Source organism: Plasmopara halstedii (assembly GCF_900000015.1).
Source record: "Plasmopara halstedii genome assembly, contig: Scaffold_614, whole genome shotgun sequence".
In the NCBI taxonomy this organism is placed as follows: domain Eukaryota; phylum Oomycota; class Peronosporomycetes; order Peronosporales; family Peronosporaceae; genus Plasmopara; species Plasmopara halstedii.
In genome coordinates, this window is record NW_020187532.1 from 3,025,411 (window position 1) to 3,046,034 (window position 20,624).

Consider the following 20,624-nt stretch of genomic DNA (forward strand, 5'->3'; position numbering starts at 1 on the left):
CCGTCGATAAAACTCGCAGCTGAAAAACATTGTTTATACCGTTGTACACGTCTTTAATGAGCCAATTAGACAGACTAATGAACTTGGGGTCGTAAAAGACACCCATCGTCTGGAGTGTCTGATTTGCCTGGTTAATGACTTCCAAGACCAATGGCCGCGCCGAATGCCACGCAACTAGTTTCTCGCGCATTATCTGATCACATCTCAATTGTTCGGCTTTCTCGTCTTTAATACGCTCTTTTCGACGGATTGCCTCTTTTGACTTCTCCTCCAACGCACGCTCAGCAAATTTTTCATCACTTATTGCAGTGTTCAGTATGGTGTGTTCACAATGCAGCATCTTCATTTCTCGCTCTTCCTTCACTTCCTGCAACGCCTGCGCGAGGGTTTTGTTCACCAACACATTCAACAGCGGCTTCACCTCACTATCATATTCAAACAACCTATCAGACTCTTCAATCTGTAAAATACATAACAAGCACAAGATAAAAAAACACAATTAACGCGTCAATGTAAATTGCACAATAAAAACCTGCCTGTGTGGAAATTTCAATACCTGTCCTTCGTAGGATAAAATTGTCGCTTGTTGTGGGCGCTGTACGAGGTAGAAAGGCGTCTGTTTGGCTAAACGAGTCATACTCTAATGTTGATGCCGGCTCTTCGATCAAATGTGCGTCGAGCGAGATCGAAGTGACTTCCACAAAATTGACCTTAATAATCCATAATGAAAATGCAAAAATTCACTTACATGCTTTCGACGACCCCATTCGCGTCTCCAAATTCACGGGATGCGCATAATTATTGCTTCTTTTTTTTATGAATGCGCTTTTTCTCTTTTTCATTGTCTCCCGCTTCGTTTCAAATTTCGACGCAGTAATCTAAGTAATAAATTCCATCATTTTAAAGCAATTAAATAGACGATGTTGCAGCACCGACCGAGGCAAACATGCTGCCGCGTAGTATTCTTGGGTCATGCATAATATTGACTGGAGCGATCTTATTACTGTCATTTTGAGCTTTATTGCGCTTCGTCTGCACGGGCCGAGGTTTGGTCGCATGCGAGTACAAGAGTTCTTGCTCCATTTCTGGCTAGAAATGAAAACATTTGGCAGTCAAACGTCGTTCAAGACAGACTGTACCGTGATTGCCTATAAAGTACGATTACTAGACCAGAAAAAACCGACTTGCTTGATGTAGTATGGCATTTCTTAACCCGACGACACAATGTCTATCTATTACTGTGTCGTGGCCAATAGCCACTGCCCACTTGTCGAGCACAGCAACGGCGGCGACAAACGCATGAACGAATTCGCCCAAAAGTTACTGAAGAAAATCAATTTAACAGATGACGCGGTCGAGGCGATGGAATTCGATGGCAAGACGTACAGCTACCGTGTGGACAATGAAGTGGCTTATGTTTGCGTCACCAATGCGGCATTTGGCAAGAGGTACAGCTTCTATCTGATGTAAAAAGTGGAGTATTGAACTAATACGATCGATGTGGCAGCTCAGCAGCGCTATTTCTAAAGCACATTAATCAGCTCTTTGACAACCAATTTGGCATAAGAGGCAAGGCTACAAAATTAAAGCTGGACATGAATCGAGACTTTGCCCCAACTTTAAAGAATCAAATGGTAGATTTATGCTTGGTGCATGGAAAACGTCATTTGGATTCTGACTAGCTATTCGATAGGAAATGTTTTCATCGGACAAAGGAGTCGAGAAGCTGCAAGCGCTAAGAAAAGATCTGGACAATGTTACTAACAATATGCAAAACAACATCAGTACGTTGTTAACTCATTGGTCATGAATACTGGGCTAAAACTTTGCTGACTTTTGCGATGCTGAATAGACAAAGTGCTGGAACGTGGCGATAAAATTGAACTTCTTGTGGACAAGACGGACCAACTCAAGTGCGGATAGAAGTACCTTAATAAATCTCTAACTCTATAAGGTCTGACTTTTGCTTTTGATGTCTCGCGTAGCTCTCAGTCTGCGGCGTTTGCTAAGTCTAGTAAAAATCTTCGCCGTCACTTATGGTGGGAAAATCTTAAGATGAATGTTGCGATTGGAGCAATAATTGCGGTACGTTTGCTGCCCTTAAAATGTTTTGTCGTTACTTTGCTCATTCTTCTAATCTTTGTCGTCCTTTGTCTCAGCTATTCCTCATACTTATAGTTTTGTATATCAGAGCCAAATTCTTTGGAAGCAGCAACAAAGAGATAGATAGGAATTAACGAGTGTGACTGAGCCACATATACTTAATGCTTCTTTCGTTTATTTCGTGACGTCGGATATGGCATTGAAGCTCGCTCGAGTTTTCGAGCGTATATAGTCGCTACGACAAGAACAGCACTACATCCAAAGTAGAGTTGACTGCTTGCAAAGTAGCTTGAGCCGCCAATCCCTAGAAGCACTAACAAATTCGTTGGAACTCGAAATAGTGAAAGCATAGTGCTTAACTTTGTGATTGAGAAATATTTGCCGCGCAGGGTTGCGCAACATGGTGATTGCAGTCCAACGCAAATCTTTGCAAACAACATTGTGAGCATACTAGAAACGACCAGCGTGGAAGATTGCAGTTGTTGCACTCACCTCAAAGACCAGAAATCCACCTAAAATCCATCGATAATCGTTTGAAACCTGCTAGCACAAGAGCAGCGATACTCATTAGCTACCTCCAGATAAAAAATAGAATCTATTTCTGTGAGTCGCACTGTTGGTATAAGTAGCGCAACAACAGATGCAGCAGTAGTTGCTAGCAACAACATCTCTTCACGGATGCCAAAATTGCTAATCACAGAGAAAAGCTTGCCACCGATTGCGATGCACAACATAAAACACGAAAAAACTAGCCCACCTGGCATATCTCCATTTGGCACGACTGCCTGTAGGGAGGGAAACCACAAAAACACTTAAATATCATATAAAAATTAGCTCACAAACGTTAACCATAGAACAAATTCAAATTGTACCAAAGACGTACACCGCTCCCTCAAAAAGTGAATAGCATATACCTAAAGCGTACGAATTGTTTGTCAAGACAATTTCATCTCGGCTGAATTTATCCTCAGTCACGCAGGCATTCTTCTGTTTATATTCGACCATCGCTCCATAATTTTCAGGCCAAGAGACTATAATTAATGCAGCAATGGCAGTCACAATAACTGCCGCTCGGAATGGACCAATACTTCCGGAAATATCAGCGGCTAGCTGAGCGGCAAACCCAGCAAGCACTGCTACAATTCCATTAATTTCGGACCCAAGTGCAAACGTTTCTCCCATCAAACATTCTGCAAAACCTGAAAAATTGATATTGTTAGCCTAAAACTCCAAAGGAAGCAAGCACATTGATAGAAACCACCTCGTCTTCGATGCTCAAAAACCATCCAGCTTTCAAACGATGAGAAAAGAAGTGATGTCGAAATTCCACCGAGGACTCTTCCAACCATGAGCACAGCCATAATTGGTACTTCTTCGGATAAATTAATAATGATCTACTCCGATCAACCATCAGATCTCCATTTTGTCTCTGTGCCATGATACTTACCTCTAATATACAATACATGAAGCATGCGTTCCGCCGTCCGTATTTATCGACCAATATTCCAACAAATTTACCGAAAAGCAAGGATGACACAAATCCTGTCAGAAATAGCGTGCTGACATTCATATTGTAGCTCTGTTCAGTAGAGACGAAAGTAACGTTTACGCTGAAGCACCATTTTGTAAATCGTGCTGCTACCCACCTGATACAAGCTGTACATGTGCGTACCCTGCAGCCAATCAGCAAACATGACTAGCCCGTAAACAACCAGATACTGCTTTTGAAACTTGGCAAAAGATTTGTCTTTTGTAACATTGCCAAGCGCATGCCTAGGCCTTCGCAGCATATACATTTCAAAACTGTGCAAGAGCAAAAGACAGCTCAGTAGACCCAAACAGCAAACAGACGCCCACTGAGGCCACTGGAAAAAGCCGGCTGTGGACATATCGAATATATGACACACTTAAGATGTTAGATGCACTAATTTTTGAAGAAACCCGAACCAACTCCATACTTTTTACAATATTTTCCATGAAATTACCACATCGGTCAAACCTAATTTATCATTTTAAAATACATATTTTGAAAGTGCACTAGAAAGTTAAAAGAAAATTGAACCGAGCGCTTCTTAGCTTGCAAAACTCGTTGCTACCATTAAATTTGTTATTCAATATCATGTCGTCTACTCTTCTGTCGCTCATCTGTTGACTTACCGACCTGCCTGGTATACCATTGCTTTTTGAGAAGACCCTCTTCAATGCTCGCATTCGACTGGTTTGATCCCAAAATTGTCCCGGAGATTTTGAATCAAACGGTGAAAGCAAGGTTGGTCATCATGTCCTGACAAATTTATGTAGGTACATTCGATTGCGGTAACACAACTTGACTTTTATCGATCTTCTCACGCCCAAACGGCGAGCAGATGTCGATATGCTTGGTGCGCTTGTGAAATTCAGGGAAAATTTAGCTAGCGCGTCAGAGCCTTGATCGTCTTAAATTTTTTTGCAGGATCTTACCGTTTCATTTGCGCAAAAATGCCTGGAGCCAATTGCGCCCGCTAACATAATGCACCTCACCTACTTCGATTACGGTACCACCGCGCGCTGCTTCTGTTTTTCTCAGCTGATATATTTGCCGTTCATCATGACTTCGTAGCCACTTCTACTGCGTCAAGTTTCGATGGCTCCACCTTAATTCGCATCTAAGCAGCATCGATGCCTATCTTTACTGGCTTGGAATTTGAAGCTGCGCGTCTTTGTGAAACAGTGGAGCATGTATTGAGTATTTGCCAGTGTGTGACACATTTCTAAGAGCTGGCCAAGACCTCCATTACACCAGGTCCGGTCGGTACTCAACCATGAAGTATGCCAAGCAGCCGAATGCGTTGTTAACGGCACGTTCGATATAGTTGTATGTCATCGCACATGGCTTTGGGCAGCTATATTCTCAAGCCTTGAGGTGTCTTGAGAGGTACTTTTCCATACCAAAGATTTTTTGCAAATTATTTTGGTACAACAACACGGTCCCGGCGAACACATCATGTTCAATTCTCATGCCAAGTAAGTACCTGAGGTGTCATAAGTCAGTCAGGCCCGATCAATCATTGAGTGCATGTTTCTTTGATTCGAGCAACGCGTCATGATACTCGCAAAGAACAAATCATCCGCAGAGAGAGTCGAGAAGACAATAATTCTACACGTCTCGCCAATCGTAGATGCAGTAATTGGGTTCGCTCATCGTGAAGCCTCGCGTCTTTTGAAATTGCTGATGGTCTGATTCACATTCAAAGTGATTACTTAAGACCGTGGAGCAAGCGGTCGAAAGGGCAAGCGTGGACTGGGTTCTCTTCATCAATGTATCTAAGTGGTTGCATAATTTGAGTCCTTGTCGGGCTGCTGATTTCGGAAAGCTGTCTTTACGTGAATCTGGTACACTGACAATGTGAACTTCACCGTCAGATTGTATAGAATTCTGATTGACTCAAGCTTAGCTACTAGCGTATATGTTTCTTCATAGTTTATGCCGCACGTTTAAGAAACCCGGGATCTGAATCGATCTTCCATTCGTTGAATTTTCTCGCTTGGTTCTCCTTTATGCCGGACACTTACAGGCGAGCAATTGTCGACCGATCTTGAGGCAATACAACCACCGACAAAGTTTTGTCTGAATCGCACTTCCAATCGTTAAATTTTTTCGCTTGGTTCTCCTTTATGCAGGACACCCACAGTCGAGCAATTGTCGACCGATCTTGAGGCACTACAACCACCGACAAAGTTTTGCTTCTGCACTCTGCAGCGACTTTCAAGTAGCACGTCTTTTTCCATTCGGCGACGTTGCTACATTCCATTACCGACTAATACGTGGTCGATATCATCCCACTGAAGGTACGTCATAAGCCTCTACAAAACACCACGTATAACCGCTGCCATCACTTATCGCGTTTTGCGATCAGACCTGTCGTTTGCATCGTAGAATCAACATCACTGCTTCCTGTGACAGTGACCTGTGATGTCGTTCTTACACAGAGGATCCTTAAAGTCAAAGTCAGATTGATCGCCTTCGTCTAACGATCAGTCTCATTAGACTGTGCCAAGTTTGGTCACTGCGACTTCGTGAGACCACATACGTCGCTATGAGCAATTCCTAGTGTTTGTTTGGGTTTGGTCGAATATAATTTATAAGACTCATCCTAATTATCCAGCACACACTCATTACATACTTCCCACTGAATAATTGACGTCACGGCAATTCCAATGTCATACTTCTTTTTCACGATGGCGCTTAGTCCACCCATGTGACCGAGTCAAGATACGAGAGGTACAAACTGGCATCTTCACAGCACCTACCACATTATCATGGTCAGTGTTTTTTGGCGTAAAAAAGGCATTGGCAGTCCATTGCCTTCACGAGCCTCTCTTACTGGAACTCCCGCGGTATGAGTTTTTCCACAAGGGTGTTGAAGATGTTAATGAGCTCTAGCACATCGTCACCTTCACTAATATTGCCGTCGACGAAGAACGTGACTGCTTGCCAAGATTTTGTTCCAAAGTGCGACTCCAGACAAGACCATGCTTTATTCGCATTGTACCAAAAGAAGCTGCAAATCCTCCATTGCAAGGCAGGTGATCGCCACGGCCAATGCAGTGTCCTCCTGAACATTAAATGGTGTGGTGCGGTGGCAAAGTCGAAGGCGATGCGGTAGATAGTAGAATTCAAAGGCTTTCGCTCGCGAAACTTGTGTTTATCTCTAAGTTGGTTACCCATTATCCTTTTCCTCAGATATATAGTCGGCTAACTTACGGGTATCTGACCGGTATACCAGCACTAGTTTGACAGTCCGGACCCGAATTTTACTCGCTGTTCACTACACATGTCATTTAAACTGATGGAGAGTTGTTACAACATCATGCATATAGAAAAAACTTTGTTTACTATTTCAGGTCCTACACTGTGTTCAAATAAATTTTCAGCATAATGTAATGTTTTATTGTAAGTTTCTACTGTCATTAAGTACTTATAACATGCAAGGAACGAGGTATGTGTGTGCGAAGCAAAGTGAAGACGGAATAGGGCTCGACTGTACGTCTTTGCTCATAATCAAAACACGACGTAGCGAATGACTCATCATATTCACAATAAAAAGTAATTAAATAGTAGACCTGAGCTGAGTCCCCCTGGTGCAGTTGTTGAGCACTGATCCGTTGACCAAGTGGTCACCAGTTCGAAGAATTCCATATAGCCAACGGGATACCGGGTATACAAATGATAAAAAGTAAGTCACTCACTCAAATAATCTCACTTAACTGGAATTCGAGCTGGCGACTCGTAAAAGCAAGAAAAAAAACAGCAATGTAATATCGTATTCAGGGAGGGGTAGGTATAGCCGTGTAATACGATAATACATAGCAATTTTCAACTGAGCTGTCATTTTAATATATTTACTTTTCTAACCGCGATTTGGTGGCCGACACTTTTTCAAGGGAAACTTGTCAAAATTGGTCAGAATTACAATAAGTACTCTTGAAAACGGTAAGAATTACAACTAATACCTTCTACAATTGGCTTAAATTACAAATAATACAATACTTTTGCATTAAAGCGGTATACCGCTAGCCTAATAAGAAGTTATCGGTTCCGATGGAAGTGCTAAAGACAACAGCGATCAGCGAGAAGACGGCAGCCAAGCTAATTAAAAAGTTTGTGAGCGATAAGGAAGAGGAAGAAAGTACCGACTTAATGGTTCGTTTGATAGGATAGTGCACTGAACTTCGCCTGACTGTTCTTGCTTATCTAACTGTACAGATAAACGATGAGGTCAAGTTCCAATTGGGCCAGGTATTGGCCTACTTGGAGGGCAGAAAACCTCAGATACAGAATACCTACTACCAGAATGAGCAATTCTAGTCTTTATCATCTAATATAGAGCACCTTGCATCGCGATCCTCTTTGTTGCGTGGACACGTGGAAAGAGTGCCTACTCATCAGTTCCAGCACGAGAATAAGTTGTCATCGAACAGGTTATCTGAAAAATTTTCCCACATGTATCTAGTGCATATTCACTTGTACTTTCTCGCCTTGATATTTGCAACATCATCCGACGACGCTAGCTACGACACCACAACCAAGCTCGTCATATAACAAAATAAAATCTCAAAACGTTATTGTGAAGTACTTGTCGAAAATGTATGGATTTGGACTCCAGCGGAGCACCATTAGCTACGCTTACTTAACGCCGCACGTTTCTCACAGGTTTACGGACATATTTACGTCTTAAGAGTACGGGTGATAAGCATTCAATGACTTTGCAAAGTTAACGACAATGACAGGGTTGCAGAGCTTGATCCCTTTGCTGAGCTAGCAATATCGTATAAGCTACTAATTGGAGTACTACTTGCTGCCATTGCTGATTCGTGGTCTCACTTCCGAAGAAGTTTTATGTCGTTGCAGCAGAAATCAGTAACCGTGGCAGTAGAAATACAACTGCTCAGCCGACTATGCTCTAAATCACGAATACTCTATCTGATATGTTTGGATGCAAAGTCAGAATAGATACATATCGCATCATGTATTGAAAACATGGGGGAGGGAGGATCACCTTTTCAGGTATTTGTGCTCTAAAGACTATGTCTTACTTAGCCAATTCATCTGAAAAGATTATCCCACGGTGTGGATTTAAATTTTCACCATGAGCTCTGGCATAGCAAATCAATAAATTCACTCTCCCCCTAGTTCGACAGCCTTGACTAATATTGCTGCGCCACAAATACATTCCTTGATCGTAAACGGATATCGTGAGACCAGCGTTGTAATATATTATCGTACATGCAACGACCAACATATGATGGTAATCAGCTTGCAGTCATGGCTTTTGAAAAAAGTAGACCGAAGCTTTACAATTTTAACATTTTTTGATGCGTAGGGCAGGTGCTGGACTTCCAAAAAAGAGGAGAGGGGTTGAAAATTTTGGATTAGCGGCTGGCTAACGAGATTCTGACCATATGATTCACCTGTGATATCCCTTGATCCGTGGCACTATACCGCCTTTGGTGCAAGCACGTAAACGACGTAAACAAAAACTTACAAATCGATGCTTTGTAACTTGTTGTACTTTACTGCTAGAATCGACAATATATAAGTGAAATGATTCTAACTTATCTGCTATGCCTTGATCTGAATGTTCGTTTGTCGACATCTCGTTTTGCCGCTTACAGCTCCTTGCTGAAGCCTGTATCTTGCAAACATTATTGGGTGCTTGTTGGCTTTTATACCACAAAGTTGGTTGAGGATGCATGTGATGTTTGTAATGACGAACCATCCACTGAAAATTGGACAATGCTCATCTAACGATGGATCACTGCGATAGTCATCAGGTTGACCAGGTGCTTTTAATTACTAAGAACGTCTTATCATGAAGTGATTCTTGAAGTACGCAGAAGTGGTTGTAAAGTTTTTCTCTTCACTGACTAGTACAGAAGAGGGCTTGATTCTTACAGAACATCGTGGTAAGATCACATGCGAATTGCTAGTCTTGTAATTGTGCCATTTCTAATGTTGTTAGCTAACAGACTGTTGTTGTATTCTGCTCCTTTTTCTAGTGCTTGTAGCGAGCGCACACTTTACTTGGATTTACAATCTTAACGCTTCACCTTACAAGATAATTCAAAGAAAATAGCTCAAGACGATACATAATTACTGAAATAATATGCAGTTCACCAGGCTTATGGTATTACTCGACCACTTCAAGGTTTACCAAAACGTTTTTATTCGTCCTATATACCTCATAACCTTAAAATACATGAACGATACAATCTAGCGCTTGGAATATTCTCTGCAATCTAAAGCAGCATCTCGTACTGTCGGTCACACCTCTACTATGCATGAACCAGTACATCATCGCAGAAAAAGGCAGCTATTACAGCTGCAACAAGCACATGACAACTGATGGCACCCACTGGTCGATTTGCTCCGACACTTGTGCTGTGTTAAAGGCATTAGTCTATTCCGTGCATACTTCAAAGTCCCGGACGCATCGAAAATGCTGGAATCTCGCAGTAGCTGTAACGAGCTGGACCTTGCGTACATGCCGTACCATGAAGGTCTGGTGAATAACAACGCGCCACCTGCGCGTAGCAATCTTTCGATCCACAAGCCAACGCAGCAGTATTCCCAACAGTCTCCGTATTACGAGGATAGTGACGACGACGTATCGGACGATCCGGTTTGGATGATGGCTCCAAGTGACAGTCTGCAGCCAGCGTTTCCATCCAGTCTTATGAAGAAGTCCTCGACCATTTCGGTTACAGACACGCAGGTGTCTAGTCCAGTGTCCCCGGAATCCGTCAGCAGTCACAAAGAAGACAATCAGGAGAAGCACTGCGTGAATGATAGAGATGATGAGGAGGCTGATGATGACCACTATTCTTCTGAAATATTAACGAGGCAAACATTGACAATCAAGCATCTATCTTCGGAGAGAACGAATTTGGCTCTAGCTACAGACTCTCGTAAAGACATTAGTAGTAACGACAACGGCTATCGTGACAGCATGATGCGCTACCGACCTAGTGACGTCAAGCTTCATGAGATGAATATGATGATGTCACGTGACAGCTTGGCCCCGGAAAATTTTCAAAGCAGCTACAACAACATGAAGCACGAGGGCACTAGCACGGATGATCAGCTCGGACACCACCGGAGCAGTAATATGTTTGACAGCAGTCGCGGCATTTCGAAGACCAGCAGTTCGGATCTATTAAGTGGCTCTGTCATGCACTTCGGTCTGCGTGTGGCGGACGAGGGATTATCTGACTTTCTGCGGGCTGCAAAAACGGGCAACCTCGAAGTGCTTCGAAATCATCTAGAAGACCAAACAACAAGTTTCATAGAACGCGACCCCGTCCATGGTCAGACAGCTTTGCATATTGCCGTGCGATTTGGCCAATTTCTCGCGGTCAAGTTACTGTGCGCTAAGCGAACTCGTGGACTGCTAATTGATGCCGTAGACAACCGGAGGAACACACCACTACACCTAGCGGCAGCCAAGTCGCGCCGGATCACCAAATTTCTTCTAGAAAGTGGCGCCAGCACCTCGTGCGTGAATAATCGTAACCAAACGCCACTGGCCGTGCATCTGCTCACAACCAAGCGTGACGACCCGTTGATTGCAGAGATGCTACTGCAGCACAATACGGATCCAAACAGCCCGCTTGGAAACGGTACACTGCTGCACAAGGCATTGGAGCTTCAATGTTTTGAAATTGGCTATCGACTCGTACGATATGGTGCTCGTCTGGATGCAAAAGATGCAGACGGTTGCATGGTGTTTGATAAGGTGGATTGCAAAGTATTGCGTCAGCTTCTTGGCAAAATTGCGTTTCCACCCGTGTGGGTTCCAGATTCAGAACGCAAGAACTGTATGATCTGTTTGCGCGACTTCAATCGTCTTGGTGTTGGTGTACGTCGTCACCACTGTCGCCACTGTGGACGTCTCATCTGTGGTCGCTGCTCCCATGTATCGGTTGAGAGCGAGGCGTTTCCATCGACATTTGTTGGTCACATCGATCGCAATCCATCGGATGAACGGTCGAACTTAAAACGCGTGTGCAAAACTTGTAGCAACGTGTTTGATGAGCGGGCAAAGCTGGCGAAGCAGAGCTCGTCGGACCGTACTGGACTATGGTCGTCTGCGTTTATGGGTCGAGTTGTCGGCTGCTCTTGGGACGAAGCTGAGGGCAAGAGAACCAGCTGCATTGTTGGACGCAGTTCTTTTGTTCCATAGAGAAAAATGTCGGAAGATACGACGTTGCTCTTTAGTGATCGTCGTCCACGAATGTGCGATGCCGTTAACAATACATTTTCATTTTCGAACTGTCGTATATTCTTCATTAATTCTTCACCTCGAAATTCTGAATACTCTGATTGAACAGCAAAATTGTATTCAAAATACAAATATAAGAAAATTTGATTGTTTGGTCATTAATTCAAGCTGCAAAAATGCGCTGCTGTCAGATGGTCATGGGCCCTGCAGGCACGGGCAAGGTGCTGCAATGAAGCCATTCTAAATAATTTAAAACCCAGTCAGATTGACAAATGAATGTGTCTATTACTACTATTTAATTGACTTGGTAGTCGACGTACTGCAATAATATGCACGAGTTCTGCGCTGCATCTGGTCGCATGACTTACGTGGTAAATTTGGACCCAGCCGCTGACCATTTCGAATACCCTGTGGCTTTTGGTACGCCCAGCTAATTGAGCCCAAAAAGAAAACAAAAGAAAACTTTATGATTGTATTCAGACATTCGGGATCTGATTAGCGTGGAAGACGTAATGGAGGAACTCGGCTATGGACCAAATGGTGGACTTCTCTATTGCATGGAGTACGTAGTTGACTGCCGTCACCTGTAATATTTGATTAATGCTGATAATAGGCTGGTATCATCCAGATATCTTGTTCAAAACCTAGACTGGCTGCAGGATCTGCTAGGGGAGTATAGCGACGAAGACTACTTTATTTTCGATTGTCCAGGTTTGTATTGTCTCTCAGATACATAAGGATCATCTTAGTGCTGAGATGTTGGAATTCGATGTAAAGGTCAGATCGAACTATACTCACACCTTCCAGTAATGAAGCAACTCTGCGATACATTAAAGGATTGGGGGTTTAATATTTGCTGCGTTTACTTGGTACGCTTACTTCTACTGACGATTGAGATATGTACTTGCTTATCACTCTGTCCTGATGTCTAGATTGATTCATTATTTATTGCCGACCCAACCAAGTTCATTTCGGGTGTTCTCTGCTCTCTGTCGGCTATGGTACAATTAGAGCTGCCTCACATCAATGTGATTTCGAAGTGCGATTTAGTGGACGAGAAGGAAATGTCAAAGTACGTTGACTATTGTTTGTTCACACAAGCGGTGGTTTCTGAAGATTGTATACTCGATAGATATCTGGATCCATCAGGGAGTTACCTTCTTGAAAACCTTGCAAACGCAACTGATCCAAAGTGGCGTCCTCTAAGCGCGGCGATCTGCAATGTGGTACGGCGATTAGAAGTACTTTGTCAGTTGGTGTGTTAAATAGGGCCGCTGACACAGATGCAATGATCAAACCATGCGGAGACAGATTGATGACTTTAGTATGGTTGCTTTCGTCCCGATGAATATTAATCGCGAGGAGAGTATTGAAACGGTACTTATGCACGTAGATCATGCGATCAATTACGGGGAAGACCTGGAGCCGCAGGTATAGCAATTTTAAGTTGCTGTGTAGTTGCCGGGCTAATTGACTTTTTTTGTAGGAGCCGAAGAATCGAGATCCCGACGAATAGATGCCCTTTTCATGACCCGCTAATTTTGATTAATATCTAGTTCACAGACAATTTTTTGGTGTGCGATCATGACGACACTCTTCTATACACATCAAAAAAAGCAACGCAAAGATTTGAAGTGAAGAGCTCACTGAACATTGTGTAAGCTGGTCGGTGGATAAGCCAGCTACAATGAATAGGAACAATGATGAGGGTGCTAACATGAAACTCCGCAGTGTTTTGATCATCTTAAAATATGTTTGCTAGTGTGTCCCTTGAAGATTTAGAAGTGAATTTGTAATTCACCTTTTCCGTCCATCACGCGAGGACACCACGGACCACTTGCGTGATGGACCGGAAGTAGTTGCTTTCTGTGACTATGACTGTCTCTGACATAGGCGTCTGACATCAACACAGCAGGTACACCGTTCAAAGAAAATTCAAAATGGTGTGATCGTAGAAATGCTGGTGGCTTTTCTAGAGCAAAATTTTCGAATGGATATTCCTACCTCGCAGACTTCTCATACAGGCTTAAATTTCTTTTACAGACTGTTGCTCGAAGATGGAGCATCTACTTTTTTTGTGTACCATCGTTCTTTCCATCGCTATTGTGACGACTCGGCGTGCTTCAAAGCATTTACTGACTTAAATACCATCGTCAAGAGTACCAACGACACAAGAAGGTATTTGAGACCAACTATCATATCATATGTTGAATGTTGTTGACGAAGAGCGCACAACTCGTGGACTTTGAAAGCTCTGCATAAACTGCAAACTTCAACAGGTTGCTCGACAGATATAACGTGGCATGAATTTGTTACACAAGGTCACGAGCTAAAGCAACAAGTCACTTAAATCCTGGACTAGCGGAAAACACTGTAGCGGGTCAAGTGACGGTGAGCGAAGTCATTTCGTCGTGGATAAAATCCAGTGCACACAGATCCAAAATTTTGAGTTCCAAATACAAATGTTTGGCTGCGGATATGCCTCCATTACTAGCAGCACGGGCGCAAACCTTTGCGTTAAGTAGTAGTGAAGCCTGTGGATAAAGTTCAGGCTCAAATCAAAGTCAAAGCGAATAGATGTACATCAGAGCTCAAGTTGAACGTCCATTAGAAGTTATTTTAGCAACAAGTAAACCGTTCTTTGCAATAATGTCAGAGCTTTTTGCAAAACTTGTCCGGTCTAGCAAAATGAGCATGCTCGTCGATAAGCTCGCCTAAACGTTTCAAGGTGGCGTTTTGAAACTAAAATTGAGGGTGAGACCTTACGATACGTATCATACAGCCACATTCGTACGTACCTCCACGAACTCGACAGAGTGAACATCATTGTCTAGAAGCTTGCCAAAGTGAAGTTCCATCTCACGATCCACACTCTCACCATATTTCTTGTAACTGCGATAGCAGATAGTAGTAGCTAATGAAATATACAAACATCATCAAGTATAAAAGCCTAACACTCACAGAATTCCCATTGCATCGTCCAAGGCAATCTATGGCACAATGAAACATGAGCACAGCTCTCGGATCGCTAGTTTTAGGAAAACATACTCTGCCGCAACACTTTTTGTCAATCATGAGAAATGATGTAAGGAAGAACAGCTCGGATGGCTCAAGACCTGAACGATCGTTTCGCGACCTCACGTAGCTATTGACAAATTCGTCGAAACAAATAGCACCATCTAGTTTGTCATTCACCTGCCAAATCATTTCTACCAAATGACTCTGTTCCTGCCCAGAAAGCGGATAGCCGAGTTGCTTATAGATAGTCGTCAGAGCCTTCAAGTCGATTCGATACTTCGAGCTGACAAGTTCCCTGCCAAGATTCTCTTCGTCTTGCAGCGTGGCAAGATACTTAAGCTTCTCCTTCTCGTACCGATCTCGCTTTGCATTGTTGTCCAACGGTTTACATCGTTTTCCAATAGCTTGTGGCTGCAACATATGGCGTCGTGAGCTTAGTGTTACAGCTTTCTAGAACGATGGCATGTACCTTTTCCGGCAATTTCTGCAAGGATTAAAATATGGTTAGATTTTGATATGCGCTACATTTCATGCAACCCCCCACCTCGAGCTTGTGCTCTAGTCGTCGCAAAGGCGTATCAAATGCTAGCAATCGAAAAATTCGCCGCAACTGGATTTGCTCTTCTATGCTAAGGCCAGTCCCGCTTTTCGGGGCATCCATCACAAGTTTTCGTTAGGAAGCGGATTGACTAAATGACGTACAATGTATAAATATTCACTGAGCTAATGTAACGTATAGAATTTTTTGTCAGCGAATATCTACGTCCAACACTGTCAATTGTGCTGAACGTGCACACGGCAATGTACAAGAAGCAAAAGTATGTACACACGTGCGCTCTTGAGCGTTCGGAAGTACTCTTAGTGCTGTCTTATGCGCTGATTGAGCGGACGATAGATCAAAGCAGAAGAAGATAAGATCAAGAAGATCGAGATAGGCATTCAAAGTCGTAAGATAGAGTTGCAAGCTTATTGTACTTGCTAAAGTGAATGAAATAACACACCTTGCCCACACTTTCTTCCTGTTCGCTGACCAGTCGTTGATTAAATTGAGTAAAAATCAGCGAAGTTCTTGAAAAAGAAGTTGACCTGATTAAAGGAGACCTCTTTGCTCAGATTGCTATCACAACAGTTTGACGCGCAATTGACGCAAAAGGAAAAATGCACATCAAGACAGAAGAGAAGGATGTCACAGTTGAGTTTTCACTATGACGATTATCAAGATATCTTAACATGCACGAGTGCAACCGCTTAGGCTATCGGTCAAGCGTCATGTCCTCTGAATGCAATGACGGCGCCAGTAAGGTCATCATTTACAACATAATCTTTTGTCAACCTCTCCTAGGTCAAAAATAAAAAACACCAAATTTGATAACCATGAGCATATGGTTTATATGTATATATCGCCTCATCTATTTCCAGTATGGGTAATTTGTGTAGCGACTCTTTACTCCGCCAAATCAGAGTTCCGCTGCGCAATCAAAGCTTCATCTACCTGCTCAAGAACGGACGAGATTAGATACTTTGTTCAAAAATTAAATGCCCTACTTATTAGGGCGAGTTGTGCATGCTTGTAGTGCAACCACCATTATGGCGCAAATGCCGAATCTTTTATAGGGATGACCGAAAGTTGGCTGGTCTCGACCTAGATGCACCAGCGACGCTCATTCGAGCGGTTTGAATTGCATCAGGCACAAACTTCCCTTGATGATACAGTAGCTCGTAGACGTACAGAGTAGCTGTTGGTGTCATAAGCTAAAATATTCTTGTCTACTGTCTTGGTCTGGTGATGCGGTCTTGCCCACGGATATCCAATCGAAAGAAATTACAGTCTATGAGAAAGACTGAAGCGTCACAGATGACAAGAAGTAGCTACTCCAGTGTGGGAAGAGTCAGAGTGGAGAGAAGCATGGCGCTTTCTTTCACGGCCTCGAAGACCACCTCGTTTGCAGCACTCCCCGTTCAATATCGTTTCTTGAGGAAATCGGTATGGGATTCAGACATGTGAGCATAAATCTCATCAAGCCTGAAACACGCTGGCCGGACTAATTCCCTTCTTATTTTGTTGAGAGATTGGCGCTGATAATCATAATGGTTCTGCTCCCCGCAAGCTCTAATTTGTCTCGATGTAAAATCATGATCGTGTCAAGGCAAGGATCACCTAACTCTCGTCATTCGTGATCTAGATCTATCATGCGTCGTTGCGCATTGCAATATAGTCACATCATCTCTCATCGAGAATTGCAGGATTGTTATACCTTTTGGTCGAGCAGAGCTTCAAAGTGCGTTATAAGCGGATCGCCATAAGGCTATTGGTTCCATGTTTCCACCACTTACTCTAGCATCAAGGCTTGCAGTATTCCACTTTCACTGCGTCAACACCCGTGGGCCAGCGGGTTAACTAGATATGTATCCAGAACTTGTGAGATAATCGTGATATCTTCTCTCCGAGAATTCATGGGAGGTTGACGCTCAATTTGTATGAAGGCCGTTACGGCTAAGGTATTTTCAACGTTCTCATTTCTATAGGAGAACATATAATATTTGAAGTGCAACGCCTCACCCTCTATCCAGTGAGGCTCGGTTTTATTCCAAATTGACACATGACTGGTAGTGATACCAGATGAGCAGAACTCTTTACAGCATTAACATAAGGTAATGGGCGTTCATTTTGTGTTTCGCATTTTTAAACATTAACCATTGTCCTTGGCTGACGTATGCTTTACTGATTCGAAGCTGTCAGACAAGTGACGCGACGTGTCCCTCACTCAGCGCACGAACCGAGTGCACTTCCGCCAGCATTTAATACCTAAAGTAAGGGTTCAGAGAGGTAGGGATTTTTTTACCACTGCTACTCTAATCTTAAGCGGTATTTTTAAGAATTGTTTATCTGTGAACTTAAATAAGCCCCCAGGCGCTGTACAGCGGGGCTACCGGAGCTCTTTGCTTAGAGACAGCTAAGCTAAGGTCACCGACCTTACGTTCGTTCCTTGGGCCACAATTGGCTGCCTTTGGTACTAAACACCTTAATCAAGGCAAACGAACACTTCTGTTCAGGATTAAACTGTATTTAACTGTATTATTCGTGGCAGAGCAGCCAATATCTAAAACCCTAAGTTTATCTAATTACTATAGTGAAACATGATTAATATAGCAAAACCTAATTGATATAGTGATATGCATTACACTGGCAATTTTGCCACGTGGTGGCTACTTGCTACGGTGTAATCACACCGCTGTGTGATTACACTAACTTGTCAATACACATCCATGTACTGTCGCACAATCTTGTGCGACCCGCCCTTCCTTACAGGGGTACGTGTAACCCCGTTGCACGCTGCTTTCGAGCACTTGATTTGGTATCGGCATCATGGAAGGCCCACACGCACACGCTTGCAAAGGATTCGTCACGGTGTTGCTCCAAACGTATGATTAATCGCTGCCCGTTTATGTCTGCAACCGTTTGTGACGAGCGGGACGTCAGGTTGAGTTCTGCGACACTCTCTACCCTCGTAACGTACATGGAGCCCGCAGGCCTAACAGAGGATTGGCTGATGGTGGGCAACGCCTCACTTTCCAAAAACGACTTTGCGGTATGTTTCTTGAGCAAAATTTGTGCCGGATTAGGACTCAGACAGTCACTATCGCCAGCTTTATCGGGGAGCGTCTCCGCTGCCTTACCGAGTATATATCGCAGTGATAAGGGCCGCTGAGACATTCGCGGCCCATCACGCAACAAGGAAGCTTAAGCAAAAGGACTCTGAATGCAGAGTTCAGAATGGGTAGAGGAACTTTTTGACAAGCCGGGTGTCTGTTTAGTGTTCATTATTGGGCAACGAGTAATAAAGACAAATCGAAAGCGTGGTATGCTTTAAAAATGAAGGCTGTCGTGAAGTTTTTTCTGATATTATGTTGTATGTATACACTGTTATTTCACTATTTTCATTACCGTCCGCCGGCATTTTGAGCTAAGCTCAAAGTTACCAGAGTTAAAAGGCAGAGACACGTCAGTTTTGACGCCAGTACGAATCTTCGAGTAGCATTCTGGATCACACAGAATGTTTGTGATTTCGTATAAGAACTCAAATCTGCATGAGAGGGCCCTTAAACAGTAATCATATTTGTTATTAATTCCTGCAATGCATCCAGAAGGTACATATAAATGTACCTTTATGGGATGGCTAAGTGTAGCCAAATGCATCATCCCATTCTCAAAGACAGAAATACTTTGGTACTTGTTGACACCTTTACAGATAATTACTTCTTGGTCAACAATGAAGCGATCCTGTAAACAAGCTAACTTTATATACTTCGTCGCCTAAACGGCAAAATCCAGTTTCAGAACCCTTTGAAATTACCATTATTCTAGACCGAGATGGCAACAAAAGGATCTACTGGAAATATTTTTATCGAAGGCGTCGATTCAGCCATCGAGATAGTTCGACCCAGGGCTTTCGTAGCTAAGCTAAACGTTCGTTTGTCCTGAGGATGAGAACGAGATGAATTGTCTACTTCGCTAGGTTGGCGCTGGCAGGACTTCAAATCGCAACCGAACATAACCCGGTCCTGATCGACGTAGTATTTCCCAATCAACACTGAAAGAGGTTCTCGCACCTGTGGATAATGTCGAAGACATCACCTTCGAGCGTTGGAATCAGTAAACCAGCAATCCTTCGACGTTTGTACGCCGAGAAGAATCTTTGATGTGAAGTGTTGATTACTGTTCGGGGCCAGGATGAGAAACTCCATTATCAGATCGATCATCTATTAGTGAACATAGAATGTGATCGACCGATCCACTCAAAAGATGCGACTTCTAGCCCACCCTCACAAAATGTAAGATGTAGGCGCATGCGTGTAAAAATGGCTCGGATTTAAGCATCACCATTGCAATTCAATACCATGAACAGCATAATGAATCTTTGCAAAAGCTATTGCTACCCAAGTTGGACACTGAATGTCCAGGTAATTTTGTCATGCCAAGTAGTTCAAGATCATTGATCTTACACACTAACTTAATCTTCCTATCGCTCTGATCTGCTTGTTTTTTAAAATCCTGGGCTTTGGCAATGGTGTCTGCAAGAAACCTGCAGCGAGGCTGCCGAGGCTTTGCGCTTTGAGGAAGCGTAAGTTAGGTCACCGACCTCTCGTTTTATACTCAGAACAAGTACGACTTTAGCGGATCGCAATCCGCTTACTCAAGATTAATTATAGCTTTAGCCCAAGGCTAGTTAAGTCTTCGGTTTAAATTCAAAACTGACTATATTTATTTTTATCTGTGGCAAAGCCGCCTAAATGCATAGACCTTCCTAAATATGTATGGTAAAGTCTGAATACATGTACAACTACAGGCTATCCAGCCCCGAACCATATTCTTGTATGGGTGTGGTCACACCATGCCCATCTGGTCAACCCCCCCTGTTACCAGGTTATGCGTAATTTCGTTCCACTCTCCCCCATTAAGATTACGAACATTTCCAGTTCCAATCGAATATTGTCTCAACGAGGCTTGCGTGTCCGTTAGACACTGCGTTGGAACGAAACGACTTCCGTGCTCAATGAGCCCTGTGTCAATAAATACGAAGTCTCCAAGTCTCGCTGGTCCGACAGCGGAGCTTAACCTCATCTTCCGCACACGGTGCCATGTCGGACCGTGTCTCCGCGGCATCGAGCGATGTAAATTCTAGGCTCGATGAGCCCTAGCGTCGATTTCCGCGCACGCTAACTGTGACGAGTGATCGTATA

General features: G+C 43.3%; 10 protein-coding genes across 10 annotated transcripts in view; 7 read left to right on the forward strand and 3 right to left on the reverse strand.

The window, feature by feature from the left end:
- PHALS_12573 (Radial spoke 3) overlaps positions 1-1,083 on the reverse strand; it is a gene marked incomplete at both ends in the record, with an annotated part of 1,127 nt that extends 44 nt beyond the window's left edge. Inside the window, 4 exons of the mRNA XM_024728149.1 lie at positions 1-460; positions 537-694; positions 749-878; positions 937-1,083. The exon at positions 1-460 is cut by the window's left edge and continues 44 nt beyond it. Of these exons, the coding sequence (XP_024578654.1) occupies positions 1-460; positions 537-694; positions 749-878; positions 937-1,083 (895 nt within the window). The remainder of the gene's footprint in view (positions 461-536; positions 695-748; positions 879-936) is intronic.
- A 141-nt stretch (positions 1,084-1,224) lies between these two features.
- Positions 1,225-2,237, forward strand: PHALS_12574 (vesicle-associated membrane; the record flags this gene model as incomplete). Its single annotated transcript, XM_024728150.1, has 6 exons — positions 1,225-1,448; positions 1,508-1,634; positions 1,694-1,784; positions 1,853-1,913; positions 1,986-2,085; positions 2,160-2,237. 6 exons carry the CDS (start codon positions 1,225-1,227, stop codon positions 2,235-2,237), a joined length of 681 nt encoding a protein of 226 aa, XP_024578655.1.
- Positions 2,238-2,355: 118 nt separating this feature from the next.
- On the reverse strand, positions 2,356-3,992 carry PHALS_12575 (Predicted sugar transporter; the record flags this gene model as incomplete). The annotated part of the gene is made up of 8 exons (XM_024728151.1): positions 2,356-2,407; positions 2,464-2,528; positions 2,596-2,643; positions 2,718-2,914; positions 2,976-3,302; positions 3,365-3,497; positions 3,551-3,682; positions 3,750-3,992. 8 exons carry the CDS (start codon positions 3,990-3,992, stop codon positions 2,356-2,358), a joined length of 1,197 nt encoding a protein of 398 aa, XP_024578656.1.
- Positions 3,993-7,684: 3,692 nt separating this feature from the next.
- Positions 7,685-7,951, forward strand: PHALS_12576 (uncharacterized protein; the record flags this gene model as incomplete). Its single annotated transcript, XM_024728152.1, has 2 exons — positions 7,685-7,786; positions 7,850-7,951. 2 exons carry the CDS (start codon positions 7,685-7,687, stop codon positions 7,949-7,951), a joined length of 204 nt encoding a protein of 67 aa, XP_024578657.1.
- A 918-nt stretch (positions 7,952-8,869) lies between these two features.
- PHALS_12577 (uncharacterized protein) lies at positions 8,870-9,719 on the forward strand (the record flags this gene model as incomplete). The annotated part of the gene is made up of 6 exons (XM_024728153.1): positions 8,870-8,891; positions 8,967-9,000; positions 9,259-9,343; positions 9,411-9,417; positions 9,481-9,549; positions 9,643-9,719. The coding sequence occupies 6 exons, from the start codon at positions 8,870-8,872 to the stop codon at positions 9,717-9,719; spliced, it is 294 nt and encodes a 97-aa protein (XP_024578658.1).
- A 363-nt stretch (positions 9,720-10,082) lies between these two features.
- On the forward strand, positions 10,083-11,825 carry PHALS_12578 (myosin-like protein; the record flags this gene model as incomplete). Its single annotated transcript, XM_024728154.1, has 2 exons — positions 10,083-10,358; positions 10,506-11,825. 2 exons carry the CDS (start codon positions 10,083-10,085, stop codon positions 11,823-11,825), a joined length of 1,596 nt encoding a protein of 531 aa, XP_024578659.1.
- Positions 11,826-12,061: 236 nt separating this feature from the next.
- PHALS_12579 (gpn-loop gtpase 3) lies at positions 12,062-13,380 on the forward strand (the record flags this gene model as incomplete). Its single annotated transcript, XM_024728155.1, has 9 exons — positions 12,062-12,085; positions 12,176-12,284; positions 12,345-12,426; positions 12,493-12,575; positions 12,642-12,733; positions 12,797-12,936; positions 12,997-13,090; positions 13,176-13,295; positions 13,351-13,380. The coding sequence occupies 9 exons, from the start codon at positions 12,062-12,064 to the stop codon at positions 13,378-13,380; spliced, it is 774 nt and encodes a 257-aa protein (XP_024578660.1).
- A 2-nt stretch (positions 13,381-13,382) lies between these two features.
- On the forward strand, positions 13,383-14,516 carry PHALS_14614 (uncharacterized protein). Its single transcript, XM_036407519.1, has one exon. It carries the CDS (start codon positions 13,822-13,824, stop codon positions 14,083-14,085), a length of 264 nt encoding a protein of 87 aa, XP_036263213.1. The 5' UTR covers positions 13,383-13,821; the 3' UTR covers positions 14,086-14,516.
- PHALS_12580 (outer dynein arm docking complex 3) lies at positions 14,517-15,543 on the reverse strand (the record flags this gene model as incomplete). Its single annotated transcript, XM_024728157.1, has 6 exons — positions 14,517-14,606; positions 14,663-14,756; positions 14,826-14,854; positions 14,913-15,293; positions 15,352-15,366; positions 15,427-15,543. 6 exons carry the CDS (start codon positions 15,541-15,543, stop codon positions 14,517-14,519), a joined length of 726 nt encoding a protein of 241 aa, XP_024578662.1.
- Positions 15,544-16,668: 1,125 nt separating this feature from the next.
- PHALS_14616 (uncharacterized protein) lies at positions 16,669-16,962 on the forward strand (the record flags this gene model as incomplete). The annotated part of the gene is made up of 2 exons (XM_024728158.1): positions 16,669-16,883; positions 16,950-16,962. 2 exons carry the CDS (start codon positions 16,669-16,671, stop codon positions 16,960-16,962), a joined length of 228 nt encoding a protein of 75 aa, XP_024578663.1.
- Between the last annotated feature and the right edge of the window lie 3,662 nt (positions 16,963-20,624).